Source organism: Balaenoptera acutorostrata, chromosome 11 (genome assembly GCF_949987535.1).
Source record: "Balaenoptera acutorostrata chromosome 11, mBalAcu1.1, whole genome shotgun sequence".
Classification (NCBI taxonomy): Eukaryota; Metazoa; Chordata; class Mammalia; order Artiodactyla; family Balaenopteridae; genus Balaenoptera; species Balaenoptera acutorostrata.
Genome location: NC_080074.1, coordinates 17,961,629 through 17,975,654, shown reverse-complemented (window position 1 = coordinate 17,975,654; position 14,026 = coordinate 17,961,629). Strand labels below are relative to the sequence as shown.

The following is a 14,026-nucleotide window of genomic DNA, read 5'->3' as shown; positions in this document are numbered from 1 at the left end:
GGAGCCCTTCGTTTTCTTTCTTTCTTGAAGGATTATAGGATAAATAGGAATTGGTAGGAAATACAAATAGACCGGTGAGTGGGTGGGTGGATGGATGGATGGATGAATGGGTGGGTGGGTAGATGGGCATCAACATGGGACATTATAAAGAGCATTGGTCTTGAACGGCAAAGCTAACAGCCTATTCCCTCCCCAGGCCCAATTCTGCCATCTGTAAAAAGAGAACAGTAAACCCTGGCCCTCCCTAGCTCCAAGGGCCATCAGAAAGCTCAAAATAAAAGCCAGACACCTTTGTTCAGTCCTGCTGCTCTGCAGCTGTAAGGAATTATTAGCCGGGTCACCTCTTCCCCTCCAAAGACTGCCTGTCATCCCCCACGTTGCAAATATATTATGATTAAAATGCAAGAGTAAGTCAGAATCTTAGTAAACTCTGTGATCACTTTGGAACCCCTCCAGCGAACTCTGCGTGGATTTTTCTTTCCTCCTCTCAGCTCCCAAGCTACTTTTCTTATGTTGGAGGTTGCCAAGCTTTTATGGCTATTTGGCTATCTTATCCATGCAGATGCTTAGCTTTAATTTATGCTGAAATAAATCTGCAAAACCTCATCTGTCTTGTTGTTCTAGAAGCATCAGGTGTAAGGCCTAAAAAAAAATCCTAATATATGGTCTCTGAAAGAGCTGAGGTGCGATCTGCCTGCTTGTTATTCAGTTTGGCTTGAAATTCTTCTTTTCTATCCCTTGATATTTATATGTAAGCAAATTAGGTTGTTTGGTATAAAAAAACTTATTTTATGACTCTTAATATGTAGGCTTGTCTCAAGTCACTTCGAGTGCTTTGTATTGAGAAAAACTAAGCTGTGATTTATCATCCAGTGATAAAATCTGAATGCCCTTTTTCCATTTTTAAACATTAATCATTAAGGCATAATATGTTGAGTCAGCGACCAGGGATTCAAACACTAGTTTGCTGTGTGACCTCAGACAAGTCTGTCAGCCTAGCTGAGCTCCGTTGAACACCTGCCTGGAGGACTACTTTGAGGATTAAATGTGAAACTGTATGTGGGGTGCTTGGCATACAATAGCACTTAGTAAATGCTATTAGGTAGCACCATTGTTGTGGTCGTGCTGATGCAGGATTTTGGGTGAGAGATCAGGCCCAGACTTCCCTTTAGAGCAAAAGTCAGGTCAAAATAACAGTTCCTGGTGCTAATCCCCTGCTCTCCGTCTGTGTATTCATTCCCTGATAACCTGAATTGATTTGCGCCCTTACTCTTGTGCTATCTGGGGATTTCTCAGACTTATGCTCTGGTGTTTTCTGATGGCTGCAGAAATTCATTCAAAACATTTCTACACAGCGATTCCATAGAGTTGACCTGACTTTTCCTAAAAGTCAAATGAACGGCAGCTCAACCTGTCTCACCATGCTCCGGGGCTTGGCTGGCCGTTCCCCAGGTGCCAGACTGTGGGACAGCCATCCTCTAAGAGACAGTCCTCTGCATTTCCTAGCTCACCCAGGGGCAGAAGACCCTAAAGACCAGGTAGCTGATGGACGATTGCTGTCATAACGTATAGGAAACTTGATTCTGGTACATACTAGGCCCACACAAATTCAGTTCCTATATGTCACTCTCTATGGGCTCTTTTTTTTTTTTTTAATTTTTATTGGAGTATAGTTGATTTACACTGTTGTGTTAGTTTCTGCTGTACAGCAAAGTGAATCAGTTATACATATACATATATGCACTCTTTTTTAGATTCTTTTCCCATATGGGTCATTACAGAGCACTGAGTAGAGTTCCCTGTGCTATACGGTAGGTTCTTATTAGTTATCTATTTTATATATAGTAGTGGGTATATGTCAACCCCAGTCTCCCAATTTATCCCTCCCCCCTTTCCCCCTTGGTAACCATAAGTTTGTTTTCTACATCTGTGTCTCTGTTTCTATTTTGTAAATAATTTCATTTGTACTATTTTTTTAGATTCCACATATAAGCGATATCATATGATATTTGTCTTTGTCTGACTCTATGGGCTCTTGATTTAGAATTTTAGGTTCTGGACAAGGCTTGCAGTTGTGGAGACTACTACATCTTAAGGCTTTCTATTGTGAACTGGTTTCCCTCTGTCTGTCTGTAGGGTTGGATTGAGACTTGTTTGTGTGTAGGTCCCAACTTACAAGGCACATGGTCCTTCTCATATATGGATGCCACAAACCTACAGTTAATGCAGCAACCTCTCTGGATGTTGCCAGGTACCAAGAGGGGTTGTGATAGAGCCTAGGGTTCAGGAGTTGCATTGGGAAGCCAGCAGGGCTCAGGCCAGTCACCAGCACTTCTGGGGCCATCATTTTCGCACCAAGTGTTTTATGACTTGTCATCTTCTCACTTGGGTGTTCAAGCCAATGGTTGCTGACTGAATTCTCAAAAGCACCTTGCACTTTAGAGGTACTAAGTAAATGTATATAAATCCTAGATAGCACAGCAGTAATCATGACTCATAATAATGGCTTGCACTTATTGGGCACTTACTGTGTACCACACTATGCCAAATGCTTTACTTGGATTATCTCATTTTACCATCCAACCATCCCATTAAGTAGATGCTGTGAGATCCCCATTTTACAGATGAAGAAGCTGAGGCCAAAGAGAACTTTGGCTTCAGAACTCACCCACAGTCACAGCTAGAAAGCAGGGGCAAGGCTTTGATCCCAGGGTGGTCTTTAGACAACTTCTGGAAGTGGACAGATGCTCTGAGGTGAGATGGGAGGATGGATACCAAGGTCAGTTGAGCTCAAAATTCCTTTCAAGGAAATGGACTTTTCTGCCCAGAACTGTCATATGCCAGACAGCACCCAAGAAAAATTTTCTTCGCAGCTTTAGATTTGAGATTGAGAAATAACTCAGATGCAGTCTTCTGGTCCACGAGCCACTGTCATCACACCGCAACCACATTTCCTCCTGTTTATTGCTGGTGGATAGGGGTGGGGTTGTCGTTCTGTATTTCCTGCTCGCAGCCAGTACGTGGAGGGGTAGGAGTTCACACTTGAGTTTGGCAACAGTGTGGTCATGTTTTCTGTGTGTCACTTCCCAGCATGGCGTCTGACGGGCCTTATAATTCTCGGAAAACACAAAGGTGTGTGGTTATCTCCGTGTCTGTAAACTGGGGACCCTGTGTGGCTTTAAGGCTGTCACGGCAGAGGAGAACCTTGGAGAGCCATGGCTCCCATCCTTCCATTTTGCAAATGAGATGCAAGCATTCAGGTGACTCATTCTGCTGGGCTTTAACTGTGGATGAAACGGTTTGCTGTTAGAAAAGCAGGTTTGGAGAAATTGCTGGCGCTCTCGTCCTGGTCCTTGATTTGGCCCCAGCCAAACTTCCTCCCTCCCCAACCTGCAAACTCAGGGCCGCAAATCAGTTGCTGCCCCTACAGCAAACATGCTTCCTTCAGCTAGCATCACAGCGGAAGCTCCGTCTGCTTCTGAAGGCGGGGCCGGTGACTGTCCTAGCCCATGTCGAGCAGACCCGTGAGAGCCTCGTCTCTGTGCTGTGTCCTGCTTAAGACTGGGGCAAGACTCACCCACAGGAAGCTAAGTGGGCCTAGTCCGTTCATGATTCATTTAACAACCTTTTCTGGAGCACTCGCTCTGATTACGTGATGAATAACAGTAACTATATTTATTTGATATGCTTCTCTGTGCTTGGCACTGTGATAAGTGCTGTCTAACATCAGTGCCCGAGACATCCCAAGGCTGGAGTGGGCGGGGGAGGCACCCGGCCTGTAACATGGGGGAGAGGTTTGGGCCACCCTGGGAGAGGCAAAGCCCCAGGAAGACCATCATCGGGAAGACACAGGCCAGCAGAGGTACCATCTGTGTCCAGCTGTGTCCCTGCCCCCAGCTCTGCCCCTGCACGGGCTTTCGCAGCCCTCTCTCCCGAGAAGGTCTCTCTCTCTCCACCTCTCTTTACCATCCGCCCCCCCCCCGACCCCCATACATACCACTTTCACAAAATCCTACCGTATATTTCTGATTTAATACCACTGTGCAGAAATCACAATTTAGGTCACAACTGGGTAGATTCCGTGTGGGAAGCTGGATGAGTCTGCCGGAAGTTCTCGAGAGCATTTTTAATTTGGCTAAGAGTGATTACCTCCCCATTCAGGTGGGCTCAAACTCTTGGGGGACTCAGGTGAAGATTTAAATATAAATGATTCCCATGTAGCCGCAGGAAATCAATTGAGCAGAGAGAGGACTGGAAAGAAAGAGCAAGCAAGATTTAGTTTTCGTTAAAATAACACGGTGCCTATAAATAAGGTGAGAATCGGTTAATAGCTTTCTATTCAAGTGGAGTTGGCATTCCAGAGATTATGTATGGGGGGGCCTTGAAAATCGACACATTCCTTTCTAGTCACATCTTTTGTGCATTCTGAGGGTTGAATCACTTTATTTGTAGTTTTCTTTTCAATTAGCTAAAACTATTGTTACTTTTTTTTTTATGTTATCTTCACTATTGTTTCCTCTTGGGTAGGAATAAAAGTTGACCTTTAACTTGTGAAAAAGGGAAGTATTAAAACCAACATCCAAAGCCTTCTTCTGGCCAGTCATGGAGCAAACAGTGAGAAACAGCCTGCTTTGAAAGAGAGAGGAGTATCTTGGAAGATTTCCCCGAGCATAAAGAGGCCTCACCAAGATATTCATTGTGGTCCTAGGCACCGTTTATAATAGGGGATTGTTCAGATAGCTAAATAAACTGTGTTCTATGCAAACTATGAACTACGATGCAACAACTGCGAAGAACAAGGTAGATCTAATCTAATAAAAGTCATATCCTACTGTTGAAGAAAAAAAGCAAGTAGCTAAAAAATTCTTTCAGTCCGATACCATATACCATAAGACAATTGCAGTATATTTTCTGTGGGCACACTTATGATAGAGGCATAGGAATGTACAGAAAATAGTCTGGGAGGACTTTAATCAAACTGAAAGCAGTGCCTACATCTAGAAAGGTAAGAGGGGACCAGGAATGACGTGTGGAGGTACACCCTCCTTGGTCCTTGGAGCGGCAAGCCGGAGGACGAAGCTGTTGGCCTGAACGCTCCCTGACCAGCTCTGTGAAGCTGGACCTTGGGGTTGGCTTTGCCCCGCCTCTGAGGTCGGGCGTTGTTCATCCAGGCAGTGTGTGTGGCAGTCTACCAGGACAAGACATGTGTTACTCATCGGGGATTCAGTGTGACCAATGACAACAGCTCAATCCTTATGTAGTACCTGCAGTTTGTCAGGGACTGTTCTAAGTGTTTTATGTATATTAGCTCATTGGATCCTCACAACAAACCTATGATGTAAACACTATTATTATTTCCGTTTTACAGAGGAGGAAATTGAGACACAGAGAAGTTAAGTGATTTATCCATTGTCACGCCGCTAGAAAGTGGAAGAACTCTGACTTGACCCCAAAGCTGTACACTTAAGCTCCTATTCAGTACATAGGATGGCAATGTGATTTATCCTCCAAACTGGGATGCTTGTGAGAATGAAAGGGGCATCATTCATACTTATACAGGTCAACAGGCCTGAGCTGGGGCCAGCCCAGGCAAACCGGGATGTGTGATCACCTAAATGGCACTGTTTCTTGCCCCTGACAGAATGGCGCCTGCCCTCGTAGAGTCTGGGGCTCAGGGCGTGGGAGACGAGAAAGTGGCAGCGCTAATGCAGTATGCCACGTGCCAGCATGTGTGGGTTACAGAGGGCTGGGAAAAAAATGGTGGCACAGAGTAAGGCCGCTAATTTGGTCTCTGGGAATCAAAGAGGGCTTCCTGGAGGAAGGGGCAACTCCGCTGATACTGATGGATGAGGAGTTCGCCAGGCAGAGCCTAGTGTGTTGTGGTGAGAGCTGACCTTGGAGGGATAGCAAGGCCTGGGTCTAGAGAGGACGTCTCTGGCTCTGGCCTCAGGCACACCCCTAGGCTCTGGGACCTCAAATAAAATAAGATGTGGTTTATATCAGGGGTCTGGAGACATTTTCTTAAAGGTCCAGATAGTAAACATTGTAGGCTCTGTGGGCCAAGAGGCAAAATTGAGGATATTGTGTGGGAACTTATATAACCATGTAAGTGTAATCATTTAAAATATGAAAATCATTCTTAGCCCTAGGACCAAAGAAAAGGGGCAGCTGATTGGATTTGGCCCTGGGTGGTTATGCCACATTTACCCTCTTGCCCAGGTTTAACTGGCATATCTATTTGTCAGAAAGCTTTGCCGTGTATTATATAGACGGTGGTGTAGTATCAAGGATGTGACACAGCTCAAAATCTAAAGACCCGCCCGCGCACCATGATGAAGAGTGACCCCCGCTTGCCACAACTAGAGAAAGCCCTCGCACAGAAACGAAGACCCAACACAGCAATAAATAAATTAATTAATTTAAAAAAAAAATCTAAAGACCCGTCAGCCCTGTGTTCAAGCTCATCTCTGCACCCACGCAGCAGCCGTGAGGCTCTGACAAGCCTCTAACCCTCCCTGAATCTCAGTTTCCTAAACCTGTAAAATACAGATGATAACCCCCTACTTCCCAAGGCTGCTCTGAAGACCCAGTGAGAATCCACTGGTTAGATCCCCTTTCCTCTTATTCAACACTCATCACGCACTTATTCTGTGCCAGGCAGTGCCCCAGGCTCTGAGAGATCAGAGCTATACCTGGTAGCCAGGACACTATTCACAGGTACTTTGTGAGTCTGTTTTTGGTGGTCATTTCCGAGCAAAATCTGGACCCGTGGTCAGGAACACAAGCCCCTGTCCTGAGGCCGCCGTGGTGGAGGGAATGAATGTGATGTAGGATGTGCCTTCACCAGAGTCGCCAGCCAGGGTTCTACCTGGGATCATGTTTCCTTCAATAAAATGAAGCCTGAATGTGGCAGAATGGGTGTGAGGTTCTTTGAACTCCTGGGATGAAAAGACTGAGATGTCACCAAAGCCTTCATCTCTGGCATCAGTCGTGGGGTGAGTGGGGAGTGATTAAAGCCCACTGGTGTCTCCTCAGAACTTTCTGCCCTCTATGTGCACTTAGTCAGAACGATTTTTCAGGTCTCAGCTTTGATGTGGGAATTAGAGTTCCCCGGGCCTGAGTCAGATTCCAGGCCCCCGCGCCGCAGAAGTCGGGAGCTTCCACTTGGCTGAGAGAGTTCCCACCAGACCCTTTGTTGGGTGGGAGACAAAGCAGCCAGAGAAGATTCTGGAAATTGTTGGTCCTTGAATCAGCTCTTGGGAAATTGCAACAGCGAAGGGGATGGGGAGTTCTTTGGAGATAGATGAGCTGCCCTCAGATCCTGGCATTGTCACTTATCAGTAAGTTGTGTAACCTTGAGCGGGTAACAGGACTGCTTTGAACCTCAGTTTTGCCCATCTGTAAAAGGGGCATGGTATTGCCTGCCCACCTGGTTTGCCGTGAGGACTAACTAGTGAAAATTGCTAATGGTTAGTGAGCGCTTCTTATGTGCCAGCTACTGTGCTAAGGGCCTTATCTTGCTGTGCGAAGGGCTCAACTCTTCAAGATGCTATGAGGTGAAGGTACTGAGCAAAGAGAGGTGCCACGTCTGCTCCAGGAACCTATAGGCAGTTTTGTTCCAGAATCAACATCCTTAATCATTAGGTGACATTGCCCCATTAAGAGAGAGAAAACTCATGAAAACAGAAACACAGTTCTCAAACACACGTATGTGTATGTGCGTGTGTGCGGCCATGTAGTTCCACTTCTTGAGCAAGCATTTCCTGAGCACCTACTCTGCAAAGCCCTGGAGACATAAAAGAGACGAAGGCACCGTTCCTGGCAGAAAAGGGAGCTCCAGGCAGCTGCTTCAGTCTTGTTTCGGAACTGGTGATCAGAACGCTTCCTTGCGCTCAATTCTACCCCTCCTGTGCTTTAACTCACTATTAAATCATTTTAAAAGTTCTTTTCCCCCAGAGCACTTGGCCAGAAGTGGGGGAAGGCGTCCACTGTGCAGAAGCAGCCCTCGTGTGTCCCTTCACAGTCCTCCTTTCTTGTGCACACCCGGTGTTGCCACATACAGGGGTGACTTGGACGTGACACTTGGCTGTGCAGTCCTGTTCCTGGACTGCTGGGAACAGTGGGAGAGCCTGGGAGGAGCTGACGGGATGAATGACATTAGTGGAGGTGTACATGTACGGAGGGCCTTGTGTAAATAAATGATGTGACCCCCCCACACACCCTATTTTGGCAGTGGTGCAGGGCTGAGAAAGGGACACGTGGGAAAGGAGTTTATTTTGCCTTTTCCAGAGCAGTCATTCTGAGTGTATACAAAACAGTAGACCCCAGGGGCACCTCTAGGTATGTTAAATCACCATCTGCACCCCCTTTGCTGTGTGAAGACCCTAGTTGGTAGGGCTCACAGAACAGTTTCTCAAGTCTCCTGCTTGGTTCCCACCCACTCTACCTTTTTTCTCCTGCCCTCTCTCCCTCTCTCTCTCTCTCTCTCTCTTTCTTTCTTTTCTTTTTCTCAATTTGGAAAATCTTTGAAGATAAAGCAAATGATATAATAAACACTCTTTTACTCACCATCCCAAATTAATGAATATAGCATTTTGGCGTCTTCACTTCAGCTCTTTTATAGGTCTGCCAAGTAATAGAATCAACGTAGAAATCTCTTTTGAACTTCCTCTTCATCTCCCTCCTCTCAACCTCATATTATGAATATACTATGTAAATCCCAGTCTGTGTTTTCACACTTTAACTTCTACTGTGTGTAGCCGTATACAATATACAGTATAGCTATGTGTGTCCACAGTTCGTATAGGTACTATCATCCTGAATATATTATTCTTCAGTTTGCCTGTTCCACTCAACCTTGTGTTTTGAGGTTCAGCCCCATGGATCTCTTAGTTTAATTGCTGTATCGTTATCCTTCATATGACCATACCACATTTTATTTATCCGTCTCTCTATAGATAGAAACATGGGTTGCTTCCAATTTTGCATCATTAGAAACAGCACTGATTTGGACATTCTGGTGCATGTCCACCTCCAGATGCACAAGTGCAAGAGTTTCCCTGCAGTCTGTGTGTCAAGACACCCACCAGCAGTGGGCGAGGGCTCCTGTTTCCCTGTATCCTCCCAGCCACTTGATTTGGCAGATGTGTTGCATTTCTTACCAAATGAATGACCTCTCTATTGAAAAAAATTGTAAAATAAGGAAAAAACTGAGGAGCTGGCGCAGAAGTGTCATCAGCCTGCCCACGAAGAGGAATGCTTTGCAAATCCCAGGATTCAGCATCTTCCTTCCGCGGGGCACTTAGACATTCTGGCTTCGTGAGCCTCTTCTCTTTTCCCTGGGACTTTTCAGCCTCTAGCACAACAACATCGCATATTGGCTTTAGCCAAGTGAAGGGTGACTCCCTACAGCAGTTTCACCAACTCTGGATTTTCTTCCTCTGGGTCATTTGAAAACATCTGTGCTTCATCTCCCATCTGCTGTCAGCACTTGGTCCAAGTCTCATTACCCGCCTCTCAGCTGGACAGCTGCCCCTCGACCTCACTGGCTTCCCGCTTCAATACCCACCCCACCCCCTTTTAAGACTGCCGTTCATTTCCTACAATCATTTATCAACCCATTTATTCATCCATCATTGACTGAAGCCCTGCTATGTGCAACCCTGTAACTACAGTTATGGCTCCTGTTACCTGCTAGACCGAATCCAAATGCCTTAGCCTGGCCTTTGAGGCATTTCTCCATCCCAGCTCCAGCCCCTTTCCCCAGCATCCTTTCCACCTTCTCCACCCCAGGCATCCAGTCTCCTCGCCCACAGTTCTCCGAACACTCGTGACAGTGTTCTCTCTCCCTCTGCCAAGGTTCCTGGTCTCCACCTGTTAAACACTTTGTGGTCACTTGAGGCTCAGCTCAGTTCCTGTCTGAGGAGCTTTCCCAGTGCTCTGAGGCAGAACTGATCTTTTCCCTCCTATGTTCCCATAGAGCTTTGCACATCATTACCCATCTTATCTTGCCAGCTACTGTGCAAACTCTTCCAGAGCATGACCCATCCTCATTCACCTCTGTAGCCTCAGGGCTGAGGGCCATGTCTGGCATACAGAAGGTGCTTGATTAAAGCTTTTAATGAATGTCTCCCAGCTCCTTCATTGCTGCACTTACCAGTTCAGCACAGGTACCACTGCCACCCAACTGTCCATTATTTGTTAAGGAAGTTTTCTGTTGAGCAAATTAGTGCCGGAGACATGATTGAAGGTTTGTTTAATCTTAAGAAAATTAATTAGCTTTTAAAGAGTTTAACGTAGTGTGTGCCAATGACTGTTTTTAATCAGGACATCTTATCTAAAGCAAGCACTCTTTTGCGTTTACTCTGTTTTTCACAGTAATTCTACCGAATGTTATCAAATGTTGTCTTTAATTCAGATTTTGCTAATTCAGATCAAGCTCGTCCTAGTCCTTATGAATTAGAGAAGAGTCCTCACTTGCTATCTGGTCAATCCCTATTAGGCGCCGTAAATGACCAGGCTGCATTTCAGAAGCTCACTGTGGTCGGTCCAAAGTGAGATGTGCTGTAAGTGTAAAATACACACTGAATTTCAAAGACTTGGTACCCTCAAAAAGGAAAATCCCTCGTTAATATTTGTCAAATATTAATGACATATTACAGCCATTATATTTTGGATCTACTGAGTTAAATAAATGGTTGATTTCACCTGTTCCTTTTTACTCTTTTGATGTAGCTGCTAGAACACTGTAAAGTACAAGCGTGGCTTGCATTACGTCTCTGTGGGACGGCGCTGGTCTGGATTGTTGAGTCATGGAGAACATGGTGCTTGCCTCCCGGTAAATTTCAGATAGTCGGTGTTCATTACGTGTCTGTTGGATGAATGAATGAATGAGGTTGATCACTAACACGTGGCTTCTTCTTATCTACTGGGGGACCTCAGACAAGCTGTTTCACTTCCCTGGGCCTCAAGTTTTCTCATGTGTAAAATAAGCAGAGTAACCGGAGCCCTGTTATCTGCTTCCAGTTAGATCTCTTCAGTGACTTGGAAAAAGGATTTTAGTTCTCTACTTCCAGGGACTGCAAAACATTGCTCAGTGGGGGCAGGAAATAATGGTGTCCCCAGCTTACTGAGTGGTGAGGTGAGAAGCCTCACTGGGAACCCTCTATAATTTCATCTTCTATTGCAGCCCTTCCCAGATTGCCTCTTGGTCTCACTTAGAACCAGGAATAGTCTTGCTGCAATGCCCATCTTTCTTACAGCTGTCCCCACATAACTTCTGGAATTTATTATTCATTTTTATCCCATCACACATAATTGATGACTCAACTCTAGCACTATCAGATTAAACATCAGTGAGGTTGTTTTCCCGCTCCTACATTTTCACTGAAAATTATATATTCATGAGGCCATGTGGTGGTCAAAAGGGCAATTAACAAAGTCAGATCATCTAGGTTCAAATCCCTCCCCCTGCATCTTACTGGTTATGTAACTTTGGGCAAGTTAACCCAGTACCTAATTTTCCTCATCTGTAAAATGGGGAAAATGCTAATAATTAACTCATGTAAGATGGAGAGGGTTACATGAAAATAATGTATGCAAAGCAATTAGCACAATTAGTACCTGGCACCTGGCAATATATTATTGTATATAATTAATTATATATCATAATTCATATATATATGATTATGCTATTGATTTCATTTTCAAAACCTTTATTCCATACCCACGCTGGGCCAGACATTATTGGGATATGGCCCCATATTCCAGAGAGAGAAAGTTTTCCCCCCATTATAGCAGCTTTTAGGGAAAATGGCATAGCAAAAAGATTAAGGGGGTAAGCAGTCATAAGATTCAAAAAGGAAGAGTCAGAGGAACTGGCCAGGCAAAATGTAACAAGAACAACAACAACAATAGTAATAATAATGCTAAGTGCCTTCCATAGTCTAGTCCCATTACACGTTCGTTACACGTGTGGTCTCATTTCATCTTTATAACGACTCCATTTGACACATGGAGAAGCTGATTCTCAAAGGCCGAATCCAAGGTTGACCTACTACCAAGTGAATCCAAACTCAGATCTTTCTGCTCACAAGTCCTCTGCTGCTTCTACCACCTCCAATTCTCTCCATTCAAGTGATGGGATCATTTCTTCTGATGTGTCTGAAAATCTTCTTTTCCTATAATAAGACATTTTCCTCCCCAACATTCTTGAAAACCAGGCAAAAACAAATCACTGAGGTTGAAACCAGAAGACTGCCACTTTCTGTGAAGCGTGCCCCTCAGGCACACCGTGGGTGGGCTGTCCTTGTAGAATAAGAGGGGTCTGGTGATGATTAAAGCTGGGATGGTGGGCTGAGCTACCTGGGTGAACGGAGCTCCCTATCATGCAGGAGTTTGGCAGAGGCTCAAGGTGCAGCATTCAGGAATGGTCAGCATTTTGAGAGACCGGCGAGGTCCCTCCAGGTGAGACTTCAGGATGGAAAGTCAGGGATGGAGCAGGAAATTAGACAGGAAGCCGGGACCTGGGCCACCCCAAGCCCGGTCTGCATGTTCAGTTATGGTGAGAGTGGGCAGGGAAGGTGGAGCCTGACGCCCACTGCGGTGCTGGGACATGGCAGGGGCACAGCCATGTGACCCTGGCCACAGACTGTTCTATGGTTCCCTCCCCCAGCCCTGGGCTCCAGTGTTTCTCCAGGCCGACGTCTCCCGGGGTTGGATCAGGGTGGACTCAGCAGACGCTCACTCCTGGTAGCCAGGCTGGGCTGGGGCGGGCAGGACTCACAGGTTCATGTGCTGCAGCAAGCACATGGTCACGTGGGTGCCAAGCTCACCGTGGGTTCTAAAACGTCCACCTTTCATTCGTTCGACAAGCAGGCTGAGAAATTCTTCTCTCTTCCATTTTCAGAGATCCTTGGAGAGAGTTTCTCCACCTTGGGTAAGTCACGATAGCGTCTCCTTTGCCTGCCATTTACAAGTTGTCTGTGGCCCACTTCAAAGACACCCTAATGCCAGCACCTTCTAGGCGCTCGGTAAATAATAATTGCTAACAGTTGGGGAGTGCTTCACTCTGTGACAGACATTGTTCTAGATCATGCTCTGTACTATTTCACTGAATCCTCTCAGCAATTCTGTGAGAGTTCACAGCAGTCCTGATTTATAGAGGTGGAAACTGAGGCACACAGAGGTTGAGTCCTTTGCCCAAAGTCACGCAGCTAGCGAGGTCAGAAACCCAGGGGGCCCTGAACCTGAGCTCTGAACACAGACACGAAGCTGCAGACCTGTGGGATGGGTGTTGGAGAACTGAGCCCAGGTGATTCCTCAGGGTCCATCAGGAAGCTTCGGGAAGGGCTCAGACAGCCCTTCGTGCCAGCAGGTCGAATGCCCTCCAGCCCACTGCAGCGGGTCATCTCCCTCCCCTTCTCCCTCAGCTCCTCCTCCAAATCGTCCCTGCCCCCAGCAGTGTCTTAAAACATGTTGGAAACATTAACTGGTCCCCTGCTATCCGTCCTCGCTGGCGTTGGCTCAGACAGTGCAGTTTAGATATCTTTCCAAGGGCAGACAGCGGGTCACTGAGAGTCGATAATGGATTCCAGCAGATTGGACACCGTTCAGATGGAACGCGAGCCTGGCGTCCACCTCCTCCTTGTGTACTAGCAGCGGCTGGGCGCTGCCCCCAGGGAGGGGCCTGGGCCCCGGGGCGCCTGGGGGGCTCAGCAGGTGGGTGGTCAGGGCTGATCTCCTGGTCGCTCAGGCTCTCTCGGTGTCTTCCCTTGTCAACGTGCCCTCCCGTGCCTGCTGGTTCTTGGAAACTCGCAGGGCTGGGGCTGTCTTTTTGTTCCTGGCTGCATTCACTGCAACAGTGCCAGCCCATAGTAGGTGCACAATAGGGTATTTGTTGAATGAAGCATCGGTAGTTCCTGTTCAGAGCATTATTTGGCTGACACATGGGCCCCCTGGGCTCCAGTCTTGTCTCCCCATCTGCTTCTTGGATGTCTTCATGGGACATTGCACATTTAACATGCCA

The 14,026-nt window shown here is 46.4% G+C and overlaps 1 protein-coding gene across 4 annotated transcripts in view; it reads left to right on the top strand.

Moving 5' to 3' along the window:
• Nucleotides 1–14,026, top strand: part of CHST11 (carbohydrate sulfotransferase 11) — a 281,187-nt gene that overhangs the window by 204,355 nt on the left and 62,806 nt on the right. For 2 of the 4 annotated variants that reach the window (XM_057557416.1, XM_057557415.1), the window contains exon 3: nt 12,908–12,937. The exons of the other annotated variants lie outside the window; for them this stretch is intronic. In XM_057557416.1, the coding sequence (XP_057413399.1) occupies nt 12,908–12,937 (30 nt within the window). The remainder of the gene's footprint in view (nt 1–12,907; nt 12,938–14,026) is intronic. 4 annotated transcript variants of the gene reach the window in all.